The sequence below is a fragment of the Lissotriton vulgaris genome, chromosome 12 (genome assembly GCF_964263255.1).
Source record: "Lissotriton vulgaris chromosome 12, aLisVul1.2, whole genome shotgun sequence".
Lineage (NCBI taxonomy): Eukaryota > Metazoa > Chordata > Amphibia > Caudata > Salamandridae > Lissotriton > Lissotriton vulgaris.
Window position 1 is genome coordinate 700,248,391 of NC_141700.1, and position 19,152 is coordinate 700,267,542.

The following is a 19,152-nucleotide window of genomic DNA, read 5'->3' on the forward strand; positions in this document are numbered from 1 at the left end:
AGCAGCCATTCCACCCCTTCAGAGGCACTTATAACTTCATACAGTACCTCTAAACCTTCTGAGACAGTCTCAACCTCCGAAAGCTCCATTTATACAACAACAGCTTCCTCCATTACCCTCTCTACTCCTATTGAGACTGCTTCATCTTCCACCACCACCCATTTTCCTGTTACTGAGACATTTTTAACTTCTTTTAGCACCCATTCAACACCCACAGAGACACTTATTACTTCATCAATCACCTCTACACCTATTGAGACAGTCTCAACTTCCGTAAGCTCAATTTCCTCAACAACTGAGACACCATCATCATTCACTACCCACTCTAAACCGAGTGAGGCTACTTCATCTTCCTCCAGCACCCACTTTCCTCTTACTGAGAAATTTTTTACTTCCTCTAACACCCATTCAACACCTACTGAGACGCTTATTACTTCACCATTCACTTCTACACCTACTGAGACAATCTCAACTTCTGTAAGCTCAATTTCCTCAACAACTGAGACGACACCATCATCCTTCACTACCCACTCTAAACTGACTGAGACTGCTTCATCTTCCTCCAGCAGTCATTTTCCTGTTACTGAGACATTTTCAACGTCTTCCAGCATCCATTCAACTCCAACGGAGACACTTATTACGTCATCCATCACCTCTAGACCAACTGGGATTGTCTCACATTCACTAAGCTCCATTTCTACAGCAAGTGAAACAACACCTGCTTCTGTCACCACCCACTCTAAACCTACTGAGACCGCTACATCTTCCTCCAGCACCCATGTTACTCCTATTGAGACATTCTCAACTTTCTCCAGCAGCCATTCAACACCCACTGAGACACTTATTACTTCATCAATCACCTCTACACCTATTGAGACAGTCTCAACTTCGGTAAGCTCAATTTCTTCATCAACTGAGAGAACACCATCATCCTTCACTACCCACTCTAAACCGACTGAGACTGCTTCATCTTCCTCGAGCACCCACTTTCCTCTAACTGAGACATTTTCAACTTCTTCCAGCACCCATTCAACACCTACTGAGACACTTATTACTTCATCCATCACCTCTACACCTACTGAGACAGTCTCAATTTCAGTAAGCTCAATTTCCTCAACAACTGAGACAACACCATCATCCTTCACTACCCACTCTAAACTGACTGAGACTGCTTCATCTTCCTCCAGCATCCATTTTCCTGTTACTGAGACATTTTCAACGTCTTCCAGCATCCATTCAACTCCAACTGAGACACTTATTACGTCATCCATCACCTCTAGACCAACTGAGATTGTCTCACCCTCACCAAGCTACATTTCTACAGCAAGCGAAACAACACCTGCTTCTGTCACCACCCACTCTAAACCTACTGAGACCGCTACATCTTCCTCCAGCACCCATGTTACACCTATTGAGACATTCTCAACTTCTTCCAGCACCCATTTAACACCCACTGAGACACTTATTACTTCATCAATCATCTCTACACCTATTGAGACAGTCTCAACTTATGTAAGCTCAATTTCTTCAACAACTGAGAGAACACCATCATCCTTCAGTACCCACTCTAAACCGACTGAGACTGCTTCATCTTCCTCCAGCACCCACTTTCCTCTTACTGAGACATTTTCAACTTCTTCCAGCACCCATTCAACACCTACTGAGACACTTATTATTTCATCCTTTGCCTCTACACCTACTGAGACAGTCTCAATTTCAGTAAGCTCAATTTCCTCAACAATTGAGACAACACCATCATCCTTCACTACCCACTCTAAACTGACTGAGACTGCTTCATCTTCCTCCAGCACCCATTTTCCTGTTACTGAGACATTTTCAACGTCTTCCAGCATCCATTCAACTCCAACTGAGACACTTATTACGTCATCCATCACCTCTAGACCAACTGGGATTGTCTCACCTTCACTAAGCTCCATTTCTACAGCAAGTGAAACAACACCTGCTTCTGTCACCACCCACTCTAAACCTACTGAGACCGCTACATCTTCCTCCAGCACCCATGTTACACCTATTGAGACATTCTCAACTTCTTCCAGCAGCCGTTCCACCCCTTCAGAGACACTTATAACTTCATACAGTACCTCTAAACTTGCTGAGACAGTCTCAACCTCCGAAAGCTCCATTTATACAACAACCGAGAAAACAACAGCTTCCTCCATTACCCACTCTACACCTACTGAGACTGCTTCATCTTCCACCACCATCCATTTTCCTGTTACTGAGACATTTTCAACTTCTTCTAGCACCCATTCAACACCCACTGAGACACTTATTACTTCATCAGTCACCTCTACACCTACTGAGACAGTCTCAACTTCAGTAAGCTCAATTTACTTGACAACTGAGACAACGCCATCATCCTTCACTACCCACTCTAAACCGACTGAGACTGCTTCATCTTCCTCCAGCACCCACTTTCCTCTTACTGAGACATTTTCAACTTCTTCCAGCACCCATTCAACACCTACTGAGACACTTATTACTTCATCCTCCAACTCTACACCTACTGAGACAGTCTCAACTTCAGTAAGCTCAATTTCATCAACAATTGAGACAACTCCATCATCCATCACTACCCACTCTAAACCGAGTGAGACTACTTCATCTTCCTCCAGCACCCATTTTCCCGTTACTGAGACGTTCTCAACTTCTTCCAGCACACACTCCACAACTGCAGAGACACTTATAACTTCATCCAGCACCTCTACACCTAGTGAGATAGTCTCAGCTTCAATAAACTCAATTTCTACAGCAACTGAGACAAAGCCAGCTTCATCCCCTACCCACTCTAAACCGATCGAGATGGCTTCATCTTTCCCCAGCACCCATTCGGCTCATAGTGAGACATTCTCAGCTTTTTCCAGCACTCATTCCCAACCTACTGAGACACTCATAACTCCATCCAGCACCTCATCACGTACTGAGACATTAACAACTTCTTCCAGCAGCCATTCCAACCCCGCAGAGACATTTACAACTGTCTTCATAACCTCTACACCTACTGAGGCAATCTCCACTTCACTAAGCTCAATTTCTCCAGCAACTGAGACAACACCTGCTTCTTTGGTTTCCTCCAGCACCTATTTTACACCTGTTGAAACAACCTCAGCTTTCTCTAGAACCTATTCAATACCTACTGAGACAGCGTCAGCATCCTCCAGCACAGTTAAAAACACCAGTGAATCTAGTGGAATTTCAACCAGCATTTTCAGTTCACCCACTCAGACAGCCTCAAGTTCTGTCAGCACAATTCTCACTGAGTCAACAGGTTCCCTAATCTCTACCCATTCTACACATGCTGTAAGTATCTCACCATCCTCAAGGGCCGAACCACCTTTCAGTGAGACAACTGGAACTTCAGCCAACATTTATTCTACAGCCACTGAGAGAGCCTCAGCTATCTTGATCTCCCATCCAGTCACAGGAGAAAAAACAACAACTTCGACAAGAAGCTATTCTACACCCGCTGAGACTGTATCATTTACATCCATCACCCGTCCGATCACCAATGAGAAATCTGCATCTTCACGCACTATCCATACTACAATCAGTGAGGTCGTACCTTTTAGCACCTCCACCCATGCGCACCTATCTTCTCGAGAAACTACAAAAACCACAGCTAGCACCACTTCCTCAACAATAAAGACTGAAACTCCTGCCATCTCCACCCAACAAAGTACGGGTAAGTCTCTTCATATGTGTAGTTTTTAATTTATAGCTGTTTATGAAAGGTAATGTTACATAGAGCATGCATGTGAGAAGTTGGCCTGGCATATGCTATCCACTAGTTATAGTGGGCACCTTGCACCAGTCCAAACAACTCCTTAGAGGTGATAGGTTAAAGACAACCTTATTTGAAAGCTATCCTATTGGTAGCTATGGAGAGCAGCCTTCAGGCTAAGTCTTGAAGGAATGTAAAGCAGCTTGTTTTAGCAGTCTATAATTTATTGACTGGGTAAATGAAAGGAGAACCACACCAGGTATATATGTAAAATATATGTATGTATTCTTTAACACACCCTACTAGTCTCTTTATGAGGCTAGAGGTCAAAGCACATATGTTACACTTAATATATCACTGTAAATTAGCACAATATACGTTAGGCCCTAGGGGCGAACCAAACTGTGAGAAGTTGGCCTGGCGTATGCTGTCCACTATTCTAGTGGGCACCTTGCACCAGTCCAAACGACCCTTATTGATGGTAGGTTACAGACAACCTTAATAGAAAGCTATCCTAGTGGTAGCTGTGGAGAGCAGCCTTCAGGCTAAGTCTTGAAGGAATGTAAAGCAGCTTGTTTTAACAGTCTATAATCTCGTGAATGACCAAATGAAAGGAGAACCACACCAGGTATATGAATATATATAAACTATATGTATTTATTCTAAATACATCCCTGTAGTCTCTTTATGAGGCTACAGACACAAGTACATTCAGTAAACTTAATAGCACACAGTAAATTAGCAAAATATACGTTGAGCCCTAAGGGCGTACCAAACCATATATCATAAAGTGGAATAAGAACCACGACTTGCATTGATACAAGGCCTAGAGCCTTCAGAACAGCTGGGGCCACCAGGAATCACACAAGGTAGTGGCACAGGGGACCCACGGAGACGCGTGCAGTGTGTGAACACAGCCGCAAATCACCATTAACTTTATGGGGAAAGTTTCAGTTGGCATTACAAAGATAAAGGACACTTAGGAGAGGACTTGGAGCAAACCCCTTTAAAACTAGGAGGTTCTAGAGTCAACACCCACGGAAGCGGGGTGCATAGGTGTCTTTTCGTGTCGGGTTTCGTCGTTGTTTTCAATGGCGATCTGCTGCAAAGTGCTACTGGCGTCCAAGGGGAAAGTGCCCGGAGGGATCCAAGCCTGGATCAGAGATGTGAAGAACCTGAAAGAAGAGGGGACAGAGTCTGGGTCACTTGCCAGTGACCAGGATGATGATAGGCGGATGCCCACCGATGTTGGGTGATTTCAGGTGAAGAAGGTGAAGCTTGACTCTTCAGCCACGTGGTCCCGGAGATGTTGACGATGACCAGGAGCTTGATTCGAGCTGTCCCACAAAGGATGTCGAGTGTTGCGGTATCGGGGCCCGGATTGGACCCAACAAGCCTAGGCAACAGCAACCCACGCAGAAAGCAGAGATAGGCTTCGGAAAGACCAGCAAGGTCTGGGTGACTCACCACTTGGTAGGGAGCCAGGGCACGTCTGGAGAAACCAAGGAAGCCCAAGGAAAAGTAGAGTTACCTTTGAGTGGACCCACCAGGTCAACGGACCCGGGATCGCGAAGGAGCCTCGAGCGGAAATGCAAGAAGCGGGCTCACGGAACACTCCTGGAGTGTAGGCCCACAATCTTTGGTGCAGATGATGCTCGAGGCTTGAGCTACAAGTAACCCAAAGCACAACTTCGGGAAAGGTCGGGAAGTGAATGCACTTGTCCAGGGTTCCGGTTCCTCGTCACTTGTGAGGGCTGCGGGTCTCAGCTTTGCTGGGGACTAGGGTCGGCCTTCGAGAAGTCTGGAAATCCTCCTCCTGGGCTGCAGGTACTTTGAAGTCCGGCGGGAGCTTTGAAGATGCAGACCGGCAAATACTTGGTTGGTGCCTGTTTGAACAGAGGAGTCACTCCTTGACCCCAAGGGAGATTCTTCCATCCTCTAGTCTTTAGTAGAGCGTTGAAGTTCCAGGATTCAGTGTCAGAGTTTCACCAAGGTGTAACCTAAAGTCATGGTGCCAGGGGTCCCTTACCTATACAAAGAAAATGGGTTGGACATACTCTGAAGACCCACCTATGGGAGGGTTTGGAAAGGGGGGGCTACACCTTGTAATGAATATTTCTGTTTTAGGACTGAAATCGGGGTGAACAATATTTTATGAAATACAATGTCCTTGTGGGACCCTCTGCGAGAAAAGATGAATTTTAAAAGAAACAGCCAACGCGTTTCCAAACCTAATAATAAATTGTCGGGTTTTTCATCAGGGCTGGACTGGGTACCTCTGTCTTTTACAGTTACTTTGTTGTGGTGTCTGTATACTTGTGGCGTTTTTTGGGGGGAAACACCTTTCGGTTTGTTTATGTCGCAGTCTCCGTGAGTGTGAGCAATTATCTGCTTCCAATCATTTGAAGCCAGTGGAGGATGGGATAACGTTTATTCGATTACAGTACTCTGCTGTGCTGGCGTTCTTCTTAATGGTGGCGGCAGCACTATGTGAGACCTTTTGTTCATCTCGGTGATCTTTTTGCAAGCTTCCAACCGTATTACTCGGGCATCTGTGCTCGCGTTCCCAACGCAATCAGTTTGACGAATGTGCACCGCGTTTGTGGCCTAAATTAAGTGAAGTGCAATGCGCTATGGGAGACAGAGGGGTTCGCAGGAAATGTAGTGAATTAATGTAGTGGATCAATGCAGGAATCTAAGAAGAAGTTTATTTAGATGCTGTAGGGCTCTCAAAAATAAATAGAGCGGCCCGAAACAAAACCGAGACTGAGTCATCTTTATTTGGTTACACTTATATTTGTTTGACTCGGTCCCGTAAGGACAAGACCCCTTTATAGAATAAGAGTTTCGTCCAGCAGCAGGAGGCCAGACTCGTGTCTGTGGTTGCAGCATCCATTTTGTGATGCCAGGGCTCTTTTAAACTGGTATGGTATACCGGTGTGTACATGTCTCTCCCTCTAGAAGGGTGGAATCATACCCCCGGCGCCTAGACTGGTGGGGGTGAGCGGTATGATTCCAAAGTGTTTGACACCAAACACGACATGTTTCCTTGCAGCCATTTCAAAGTTTGCATTTACCGCAAGGTATAATGCACTTAAGAGTATATGGTCTGGCTGCATCACAGACGAGACCTAGAGAATAGGTTCTGAAGGCTGCAGGGGGACCCTGCTCATGCATGGGCACCCTCTCACACAAAACCCAGCACCCTGCCTTCAGCATTGATAAGGCCTGCCGTAGGGGTGACTGATAGGTTACAGCGCTGGGATGCCCATGGGTAGCCATGCGCTATAAAAGAAAGTATTCATTCATTCATTCATTCACATATGTAGTGATTTAAAGTAGAGATGGGTAACCTATATCTCAGTAAGGGGTGCATGCACCACCTTACCCAGGCTACAGTAGTAGTCCTGTGGTGTCATTTTAGAAGGCTTCCCAGGGGGGGCACAATACTTGCTGCAGCCCCTGGTAGGCCTCTGGGGTACCTATGCCCTTGGTACCTAAGGTACCATATACTAGGAACTCATAAAGGTACCCCAGTAACCAAACTGGAGTGTACCTAAAGTACATGGAATCAATTTAGAGAGGAAGCAGCTAGGCTGGGGACCTGGAGAGCAGGGCTCCAGCCAGACTAACGTCGAAAAACTGTGAAACATCAGCAAAAAGTGGGGTAACCATTAGAAGTAGGTCCTACTCTCCTACAATGGGTTTTTAGGGAAGGATAATTCAAAGTTGTTAGTCACTCATCTGCTATCCATCTTTAGGAAACACAACTTGGGAGTATGATGTATGGGGTGAGTAAGGCGAAGTCAGTATTTATAGTCCTAGCTTTTTTAAAGTAATTTTGGGAGCTGTGAGAGGCTGGCCTGGTATATGCTATCCACTAATTAAAGTGTGCACCCTGCACCAGTCCAGATAGCCGTTATGATGATTTTAGAGGTCTCAGGACAACCTTTATAAAGCTATCCAAGTGGTAGCTGTGGAGAGCAGCATTCAGGATTAGTCTTGAAGGAGTGTTAAGTAGTGTTAAGCAGCTTGTTTTACAAGAATGCAACCTTATAGTATTGATTAAATTAATGAAGAACCACACAGTAGTTTTACAAATTTGCATTTATTAATATAACACTATCTAGTACAACACAATATCTTCTACGCAAGGATAAAAACAAGGCACACAAATCAGAAAGCACACAATACCTAAGCACAGAAATGACAGTAAACAGTACTAATAAACAGTGGGTCCCCTGGTGGGCCAAATCATGTACTTAATAAGTGGTATAAGAACCACGACTCAAGTCAAGACAGTGTTGAGAGGACGTAGAATTGCTGGGACCCCAAGGAACCACCCAAGGTGAATAGAAAGGGACCCCATGGAGTGTGTGCAGTGTGGGAACTCAATTGCGTGCTCCGCAAGTCGAAAGTCGAGGTTGACCCTTCCCAGTGGACTTCAAAGAAACCCTGTGAGATGCAAAAGTTTGGAGATCCACCCCACAAGTGGATACCGAGGTACCCAAGTTACCTATCCCAGGGAAGCAGGGTGCATAGGGATGAAGTGGTGTCGGAAACCACCGTAGAACCCAATGGAGGACTTTGAAGAAGAGCCGCTGCTGGAAGGGTGAAAAGTGTCAGTTGGAATCCAAACATGGATTCTTGTAGAGGAGTTCCTGAAAACAGAGGGGACAGAGTCTGGGTCACATGGGAGTGTCCAGGAGCTCGATAGACGAATGCCCACTGAAGTTGAGTGCTTCAGGTTGGTTGATGGAGTCCTTGACTTTGCAGCTACGGGGACCAGGAGATGTTGAGGACTATCAGAGCCAGATGCGAGCTGTCCCACAAAGGATGTCTAGTGCTGAGGGGTCGGTGTCTGGCTGGAGCACCAAAAAGCCTTGGCAACAGCAACCCATGAAGAAGGTCAAGAAAGGTCACGGTTCAGACCAGCAAGGTCCAGGAGACGCACCAAACACAGGGGAGTCAGAGTAGGCCACAAAGCAAAGGAAGGGCGCCCATGGAAAGCAAAATTGATCCTCAACAGGACTCGCAGGCCAGATACACGGGAGACGCAAGAGGACCTTGAGCAGCTCTATAAAACAACAAGCCATGGAGCGAGGTGGGTGAATATCTTTGCAGGAGAAGTTGATAGAGGTTAGGGCTACACAGAGCCCAATGCACTTGTTGCAGAATTGCCAGCAAGCAGTTGCACTTGCAAAAATACGCAGTGCACAGGGGTTCGGTATTGAATTTATCTCTGGTCGGCAGCAACCATTGTGTGCTGTACAGAGCTAGAAGGCTGGTACCAGGTACACCAGGGACCCCACGAAGCTCGCTTCTGAGGGGTTGAATCATAACTCTCACACCGGTTACATGTTTTGATACCAAACATGATAGGGTTTGATTAGGCATGGGCGGAAAATCCGTTCCGCTCGCGGATTTTGCGGATTTTCGGGAAATCCGCAATCCGCGAGATTCGCGAATCTCCCGCAAAATCCGCAAATCCGCGAGCAGCGGATTTTCCTCGCACTGCTCGCACTGTTCGCGTGAGTTCGCGCCCCGCGAATAAGTGCAAAATTGCAGAAATACGATCTTAGCAAAACTGAAAGTAACTACTTACCAGGTTCAAAAGTTCAGGCTCATCATTAGTAGCCATTTCCTGTAGTGCTTCCTGAGGGGCCCCTCCAGAGTTCAGTTGCCAGTTGAAACTATTATGTGACCCTGCTCTGAACCTCAGAATAGTTACACATATGCCACAAAGGTCCTGAATTACAGCTAAGGGAGACAAGCAGGAGCCAGGCTGGAAGTTAAAATCCATTAATCAGCCCCTAATTCATTATTGTCAGTTGGGGCAGGGCAGGTGTTGTAACTAATTTTGCAACAATGAAAGCACTTAGCAAGTGCAAAAGATCACTAATCAGGGCGCACTAAGGAAGCAGGTGCCAGCTAAAAAAATATTCTGTGACACATTAATCAGCCCCAAATTAATTCAGGTCACTTGAGGCAGGGAAGGTGTGCTTTGCTTTGCCGAAAATAATGTACACTGGACAACCAGAGGGTGTGGTGATGAAACAGAGGGTGGCATGGGTGGGCCAGAGGGTGGCATGAGTAGTCAGAGAGTGGCAGTGGTGACAGAGAGTGGCAGTGATGAAGAAGAGTGTCCCAAACAGGCTGGACACGTAGAAACAACAAGTTCGCGAAACTTGCGACCCGACAGGTGAGTTCGCAATTTGCGAAAGTGTACAAAACCCTCGCGAACTGGCAGAAACACGGGCGAACACAAAAAAAAAAAAATCCGCAAATTCGCGGGAATTCGCGGATTTTGCGGATTGCGAATCCGCAAATCCGCAAAATTCGCGAACGCGAGATCCGCAAAATTCGCTCATGCTTAGGTTTGATTCAGTCATTTTAGAGTTGGTCAGTACACAGTCGCATAATGCCCCTCTATAATTAGTATATGGTGGGATCACTGACAACCCGGGAGAATGGACTGTGTAGGCTGCAGGGGTGTTCTACTCATGCAAGGACACACTCACACTTAGAACCAAGCACCCTGCCTTCAGTACTTTTAATGCCTGCAATAGGGGTGACTTATAGGTTTTAAGTACAGTGATTCTTAGAAATAGTGAACCTATAGCTTAAGTAAGTGGTGCATACACCAACTTACACAGGCTGCAATAGCAGGCCTTTAGTTCCATTTTATATGACCTCTCATAGATGGCATAATACATACTTCAGCCCATGGGCGGCCTCTGGGTACCTATGCCCTGAGTACATGGGTACCATATACTAGGGACTAATAAGGGTACCCCAGTGACCGTCTGGACTTGCTTCTTTACGGTCGCTCCCCTCGCTCACTGCCCACCCCAGAGACGCTCTGCTGCCCGACTTCCACATCGCCTGCCCTGATTGAGCTCCTAACCACCCCCACATCGCCTGCAACTAAGAGCGCTTCGACGATTACATAGCGCCTGGTATCGTTGGCTTATTTATTTATTGCTGCCCTGCATTACGGTATTTTGGCTGATCTGTGTGTTACTGTCGGCTGTGCCTCGATTACGCGGACATTTTGTTGTGCTGTTTACTTCTGCCCCGTGTATCCTCCCAGCTCCCGCCTCCCAGCTGACCCTCCCACACACTAGCATTACTATCGAGCCCCGTCCTCCTTTCCCTCTGTGACCGTCTGGACTTGCTTCTTTACGGTCGCTCCCCTCGCTCACTGCCCACTTCAGAGACGCTCTGCTGCCCGACTTCCACATCGCCTGCCCTGATTGAGCTCCTAACCACCCCCACATCACCTGCAACTAAGAGCGCTTCGACGATTACATAGCGCCTGGTATCGTTGGCTTATTTATTTATTGCTGCCCTGCATTACGGTATTTTGGCTGATCTGTGTGTTACTGTCGGCTGTGCCTCGATTACGCAGACATTTTGTTGTGCTGTTTACTTCTGCCCCGTATCTCCTCCCAGCTCCCGCCTCCCAGCTGACCCTCCCACACACTAGCATTACTATCGAGCCCCGTCCTCCTTTCCCTCTGTGACCGTCTGGACTTGCTTCTTTACGGTCGCTCCCCTCGCTTACTGCCCACCCCAGAGACGCTCTGCTGCCCGACTTCCACATCGCCTGCCCTGATTGAGCTCCTAACCACCCCACATCGCCTGCAACTAAGAGCACTTCGACGATTACATAGCGCCTGGTATCGTTGGCTTATTTATTTATTGCTGCCCTGCATTACGGTATTTTGGCTGATCTGTGTGTTACTGTCGGCTGTGCCTCGATTACGCGGACATTTTGTTGTGCTGTTTACTTCTGCCCCGTGTCTCCTCCCAGCTCCCGCCTCCCAGCTGACCCTCTCACAGACTAGCATTACTATCGAGCCCAGTCCTCCTTTCCCTCTGTGACCGTCTGGACTTGCTTCTTTACGGTCGCTCCCCTCGCTCACTGCCCACTCCAGAGACGCTCTGCTGCCCGACTTCCACATCGCCTGCCCTGATTGAGCTCCTAACACCCCCACATCGCCTGCAACTAAGAGCGCTTCGACGATTACATAGCGCCTGGTATCGTTGGCTTATTTATTTATTGCTGCCCTGCATTACGGTATTTTGGCTGATCTGTGTGTTACTGTCGGCTGTGCCTCGATTACGCGGACATTTTGTTGTGCTGTTTACTTCTGCCCCGTGTCTCCTCCCAGCTCCCCCCTCCCAGCTGACCCTCCCACACACTAGCATTACTACGAGCCCCGTCCTCCTTTCCCTCTGTGACCGTCTGGACTTGCTTCTTTACGGTCGCTCCCCTCGCTCACTGCCCACCCCAGAGACGCTCTGCTGCCCGACTTCCACATCGCCTGCCCTGATTGAGCTCCTAACCACCCCCACATTGCCTGCAACTAAGAGCGCTTCGACGATTACATAGCGCCTGGTATCGTTGGCTTATTTATTTATTGCTGCCCTGCATTACGGTATTTTGGCTGATCTGTGTGTTACTGTCGGCTGTGCCTCGATTACGCAGACATTTTGTTGTGCTGTTTACTTCTGCCCCGTGTCTCCTCCCAGCTCCCGCCTCCCAGCTGACCCTCCCACACACTAGCATTACTATCGAGCCCCGTCCTCCTTTCCCTCTGTGACCGTCTGGACTTGCTTCTTTACGGTCGCTCCCCTCGCTCACTGCCCACCCCAGAGACGCTCTGCTGCCCGACTTCCACATCGCCTGCCCTGATTGAGCTCCTAACCACCCCCACATCGCCTGCAACTAAGAGCGCTTCGACGATTACATAGTGCCTGGTATCGTTGGATTATTTATTTATTGCTGCCCTGCATTACGGTATTTTGGCTGATCTGTGTGTTACTGTCGGCTGTGCCTCGATTACGCTGACATTTTGTTGTGCTGTTTACTTCTGCCCCGTGTCTCCTCCCAGCTCCCGCCTCCCATCTGACCCTCCCACACACTAGCATTACTATCGAGCCCTGTCCTCCTTTCCCTCTGTGACCGTCTGGACTTGCTTCTTTACGGTCGCTCCCCTCGCTCACTGCCCACCCCAGAGACGCTCTGCTGCCCGACTTCCACATCGCCTGCCCTGATTGAGCTCCTAACCACCCCCACATCGCCTGCAACTAAGAGCGCTTCGACGATTACATAGCGCCTAGTATCGTTGGCTTATTTATTTATTGGTGCCCTGCATTACGGTATTTTGGCTGATCTGTGTGTTACTGTCGGCTGTGCCTCGATTACGCGGACATGTTGTTATTACTTCTGCCCCGTGTCTCCTCCCAGCTCCCGCCTCCCAGCTGACCCTCCCACGCTCCGCCCCCCTCCACTATCCATTTATGACCAATGTCCCAACGCGCAGCGTCCACGCGCAGCGGCCGCGCCGAAGGGGTGCCAAAGGTAAGCCCGTCTACACCCGTCCGCGCCTGGACCGCGCCCAGCGCCAGACCCCCTGGTCCCCGCATCACCCACCACTCCCGCTTTACATACAACGCCTCCACCCTCTTAGCACTTAACCCCGGCCGACTCCCTAACTGCGCCCAAGCAGCACCAGGACACACCCATGGACCCTTCACCTGCCACTCCTGCAAATTCACCTGCATCAAGACCCACACCAAACCCACAAACACCAAACAGAGATCCAACACCAACCACCTTAAATGCATCCTTCTCAACACCCGCTCGGTTCACAAACACGCCATCAACCTTTGGAATCTACTCGACACCATTTCTCCGGACATCGCCTTCCTAACAGAAACCTGGATGAATGCCTCTTCAGCTCCAGACATCACCATAGCCATCCCGGACGGCTACAAGATCATCCGTAAGGACCGCACTATCCAAACAGGAGGAGGCATCGCCATAGTCCACAAGAACACCATCCGCGTCTCAACCAGCTCAGAAGACAACCTCGCTATCGCCGAACACCTTCACTTCCAGATCCACACCAACCCCAAGACCACACTCAGAGGCACCCTCCTCTACAGGCCACCAGGACCCCGTACAAAATTCAGCGAAGACATCACTGACTTCATCACCCCACACGCCCTCCCCTCGGAAGAATACATTCTACTGGGAGACCTCAATTTCCATCTGGAAAAGAGCAACGACAGCAACACTACCACCCTTCTGGACAATCTCGCAAATCTCGGACTCAAACAACTTGTTAACACCCCCACACACTATGCAGGACACACACTCGACCCTATCTTCACTTCCAGCAAGCATATCTCCTTCACTCACACCACACCCCTCCACTGGACGGACCACAGTTGCATCCATTTCATTTACAATAAGACCACGATCCACAACCACCCTCTACCAACTCTGCGAAGAAATTGGAACAAAATCACCATCGACCAGATCTCCACATCGCTTCTTCAAAAACCCCCTGCCTATTCAACGAACCCTAACCAAGCCGCCATCAATCTCACACAATGGTTAACCCAAACCGCCGACAAACTAGCACCCTTGAAAAAACATCAAATCAAGCAAGGAAGCAAGAACCCCCCTGGTTCAACGATGACCTTAAGAAATCCAAGAAGCTCTGTCGTTCCTTTGAGAAAACTTGGAAAAAAGACCCAAAGACTATCACCCAAGCCGCCTTCAAAAACGCCACCCGCAAACACCACCAACTAATCCGGACAGCCAAGAAATCAGCACTCAAAGACCGACTAGACAACAACGCCCACAACAGCAAGGAACTTTTCAACATCATCAAAGAATTCACCAACCCCACCGCCAGCTCAAACGACATCACCCCCTCTCAAGTCCTCTGCGACTCCCTCGCATCATTCTTCTATGACAAAATCGCCGACATTCATAACAGCTTTGACAACCAACCCGTAAACCAGTCCACCCCACTCACCTCCGAACCTGTACCTCCTCCGAATAACCTTTTCGACTGGAACCCAATCACCACAGAAGACACTATTCGCCTGATGAACTCCATCCACTCAGGGTCCCCTACAGACCCATGCCCCATCACATCTTCAACAAAGCAGACTCCATTATCGCACCCCATCTCCGAGACGTCATCAACTGCTCCCTCAACTCCGCCACATTCCCAGAAAGCTGGAAACACGCCGAACTCAGCGCCCTTCTGAAGAAACCCACAGCTGACCCCACCGAACTCAAAAACTTCCGCCCCATCTCGCTCCTCCCATTCTCTGCCAAAGTCGTTGAGAAAGCCATCAACAATCAGCTCGCCGCCTTCCTCGAAACAAACAAATCACTCGACTCCTCACAGTCTGGCTTCCGAGCCAAACACAGCACCGAGACCGCCCTCATCGCAGCAACAGACGACATTCGAACACTACTAGACACTGGAGACACAGTCACCCTCATCCTCCTTGACCTCTCTGCAGCCTTCGACACAGTCTGCCATAGCACCCTGATACAACGCCTCAGAAACATCGGAATTCAAGGAAAAGCATTGGACTGGATCATCTCGTTCCTCGCTGGAAGAACTCAGAGAGTCCGCCTCCCCCTTTTAAGTCAGAGGCCACCGAAGTCATCTGCGGCGTCCCGCAAGGATCATCACTCAGCCCCACCCTCTTCAACGTCTACATGAGCCCCCTCGCAACCATCGCACGTCAACACAACCTCAACATTATCTCCTACGCTGATGACACTCAGCTGACCCTCTCACTCACCAAAGACCCAATCACCGCCAAATCCAACCTACATGAAGGGATGAAAGAAGTAGCCGAGTGGATGAAGCACAGCCGTCTGAAACTGAACTCGGACAAAAAGGAAGTCCTCATCTTAGGGGTATCCCCTTCCGCCTGGGACGACTCTTGGTGGCCAACGGCCCTAGGAAAACCCCCATACCGACGGACCACGCACGGAACCTGGGCATCATCCTGGACTCCTCACTCTCGATGACCAGACAAGTCAACGCCGTCTCATCATCATGCTTCAACATCCTACGCATGCTCAAAAAAACATTTTGCTGGATCCCCACCGAAACAAGAAAAACGGTCACCCACGCACTGGTTACAAGCCGTCTGGACTACGGAAACACCCTTTACGCCGGTACCACCGCAAAACTGCAGAAAAAACTCCAAGGCATCCAAAATGTTTCAGCCAGACTCATACTAGACATCCCCCGCACAGACCACATTTCCGTTCACCTGAAAGACCTTCACTGGCTCCCCGTCAACAAGAGGATAACGTTCCGTCTCCTCACCCACGCACACAAAGCCCTATACGAACTTGGACCTGATTGTCTCAACACGCGCCTTTCCTTTTACTCCCCCACCCGCCAGCTGCGTTCGTCCAACCAAGCCCTCGCCGCTGTTCCGCGCATCCACAAAGCCACCATGGGGGGAAGATCCTTCTCCTACTTAGCGGCCAAAACCTGGAATTCCCTTCCCATCCACCTCCGCCTTACTCAAAACCACCTAGCCTTCAGAAAACAGCTTAAAACCTGGATATTCGATAAGTAAACTTCCCCCCTTCCTCAAGCGCCTTGAGACCCTCTGGGTATGTAGTGCGCTATATAAATTCTGACTTGACTTGACTTGACTATCCAATCTGGAGTGTACCTAAGTACATAGCATAACAGTATAAGGAGAAAGCAGATAGGCTAGGGTCCTGATTAGCTGGATCCCAGTCAGACTAGTCAAAAACAGTATTAAATTCAGCAAAAAGTTGGAGTAACCATAAGAAGCAGAACCTACATTCCTACAGGGGCATTCCTGTTGGCTCTCTAAAAAGAGGGAGTCTAGACATTTAATAGGGTGATTCAATAGCGAATAGAGTGAAAAACATATTTGAAGCTGGTCTGCAAAGAGGGTGACCTCACTAAAATCCATAGCAGTATGTTGCTTTCTACTAATGTGTATATTGAAAAGAGATTGACACTTGCCAAATGAGAATAAATTACCAAGTATTTTGGGGTCAGCAGTAACCAATTCTTATAATGCTGTTATCAAATGTCATTCAAAAGGCACACTTCAGCCAATCAAAAAGTAGGTAGCAAAAACATATTGTTTACATAAGAAAGCCCTACCTTGCTGTATACGAAAATAACCTTCGTCCCAAAGAGCAAGCATAAATACGGGTTGAGTCGGCTATGAGGATGCAGCGGCATGTCTGACGAAAAAAAATGGGCAAACAGAGAACAATCTAATAGCACAGAAAAGACTAATAAAAACAGCTGTTTTAAAAGTGACCATTTGTGCTGTTAGTACTCCACTTAATGCCACTAGTGGTATCCTCGAATGACAAAGTGAGCCCTCAAGGGACCCCTTACTCTTTATGATTGGCAGCAATCACTGCCTACTCTTAAAAAATGAACCTGAAACGTTTAATTTTTGTTTTCAAAATGCATCCCATGTTCCTTTAAGGAAAAAGGGCTGCATTTAAATAAAAAGTTGCTTTATTTAAAAATCAAACACAGACATGGTGGTCTGTTGTCCCCAGCAGGCCACCATCCAAGTGTTACTGCCCATGCTCAATGAGTTGCAAATTGTGACATGCCTCATGAATATTGATGAGGCAGGTCATTTACGACCCCATTGGGAATTGCAAAATGTGTCTGAGACATATTAGTACATTTCCTTTCGTTTCTTGCGTATTGCAAGTCACAAAAATATGCAAATTACGAGTCGCAGAAGAAATAGGTTGTACATGTGGCCCTCAATGTGAAGTGTTAGGGTCTGGCTGATCATTTGATGTCCCATTGTTGGTATATTTTGTATATGCAGTGGTCGAAGTGTATTAAAAAAATTTATGGGAAGTGTGATGCTGCACGCATTTGGGTGGGGTGAGTGAACCAGGGGCGTGATCAAAGGCGTGGCTAAAAAAAACAAAATATTCAATAACAATTTTCGGTCTCTCACCTTCAGGAAACTACATCTAAAATAAAAAAAACAGCTTAAATGATGCAACCTATGTCAATCAGTGTGAAATACACTATTGTACATTATGAAACCTCGATTAGTCAATGCACTGCAGAGGTATGTGTCTGTAACTAGAGAGCCAAAGATTTCAATCCTAGTTGGTGCAGTGGAGAATCGTGACTTGTGTATGTTTATTGCTACGAGTTCCAGTCTGTGAGAGAAAGCGTTGTGAACACATAAGTCATTATTTTAAACTTGCATTACACACATTATAAGATAGGCTGCTACAAAATGCGCAGTTGAAGATAAAAAAAGTGCTTCCAAATGTAGATTTGAATAATACCCAAACTGTACATATTTTATTTATAACTGTTTTTAAAAGCACACACTTCACAGTTTAGTAAGTAGCTCCATCAGAATACGTCTAAAACAGAATAAATGTGTGACATCAGGAACCATCAAGGGATTCCATCAATTTAAGCCAATACCTGCTTCCAAGCACCCTTTACATGTGCCGATTGCCCAGTTGTGCACATTTACATTTCTTCCAAGGAAGCAGGCACCCTGGCAAGAAGGCTTGTTCAGCTGTCTGCCCTACATTCGCATTCATAGCACAGGAGAGTCCATGCTGAAGCTTTTAAACTCTCTGAATTAAGACAGTTGTCTTTTTACAAAAAGTTGGGGAACTGTTTTTCTAAAATTAAAAAAGCATGGACAAGTTGTGCTCATCAGCCTCCCCGCCCATGTCAACAGGGTGTACGGAGTGCCAAGGTTCCGGGCTTCTGGGCGCGAGTCCCTTTGCAGCCCAGTGCAGTATTTCAGTGTACTTAACCTGCCTGATGGGGACTTCGTCATAGGCCTTCTTTGCTGCAGGGGATACGCCCCTTCTGTGGGAGGATGACTGGTGGGGTAGCAAGGGTGCAATAGACCCTGTGCGTGGAAAGAAACGCCACCGGACTGGCTAGTAAAACACAGCCATATTTGGGATGCGCTGCACCCCTCCTACTCACGTGCCTTGGCGCCACAGCATGTATTGCACTAATGACAACCAGGGTGGTAGCGTGGTGTTAAAAGATAAATAATCCACTCGAGAATTGTAAGTAGATGGATTAGGTTTATTCCAAAGATAAGGTAAACTCCACCCGATGCGCGATGCTTCCGTTCAGCAGTAGATCCCAACGGAGACTGGACATACGTTAGGGAAACCGGCTGAACGACCGCATCGCACGAGGGTGCCATATCAAAACATAACATGACGCGCGACCACACACACGTGGTCGTACATTTCAAAACATTACAATAGATAGAATAGCTATTCACGCGATGCGTCGCGTGAATAGCGCGAGCAACTTAAAGTGACCACTACATCACCTTCCCCCTTACAACAATGGAAATGAACAAATAAAAGACAAGTGTAACAATGATCAATATCTGACAAAATCTTTAAATTTACAAGGTTCTCTGATAATTCTTCCATGTGAAGAAATAACACGTGAAGAAAGAGCATTGTTAGAAATGGAAACAGGAACGGTAACATGGTTGCTGGATTGTTGGGCCTGATTATCAACACTGTTGTTGACAGAAATAGGATC

At 47.6% G+C, this 19,152-nt stretch overlaps 1 protein-coding gene across 1 annotated transcript in view; it reads left to right on the plus strand.

The window, feature by feature from the left end:
* The first annotated feature begins 1,726 nt into the window (after nt 1–1,726).
* LOC147678032 (uncharacterized) overlaps nt 1,727–19,152 on the plus strand; it is a 156,868-nt gene continuing 139,442 nt past the window's right edge. Inside the window, exons 1-2 of the mRNA XM_086945930.1 lie at nt 1,727–2,098; nt 2,306–3,703. Coding sequence (XP_086802056.1) covers nt 2,824–3,703 — 880 coding nt within the window. The 5' untranslated portion in view covers nt 1,727–2,098; nt 2,306–2,823. The remainder of the gene's footprint in view (nt 2,099–2,305; nt 3,704–19,152) is intronic.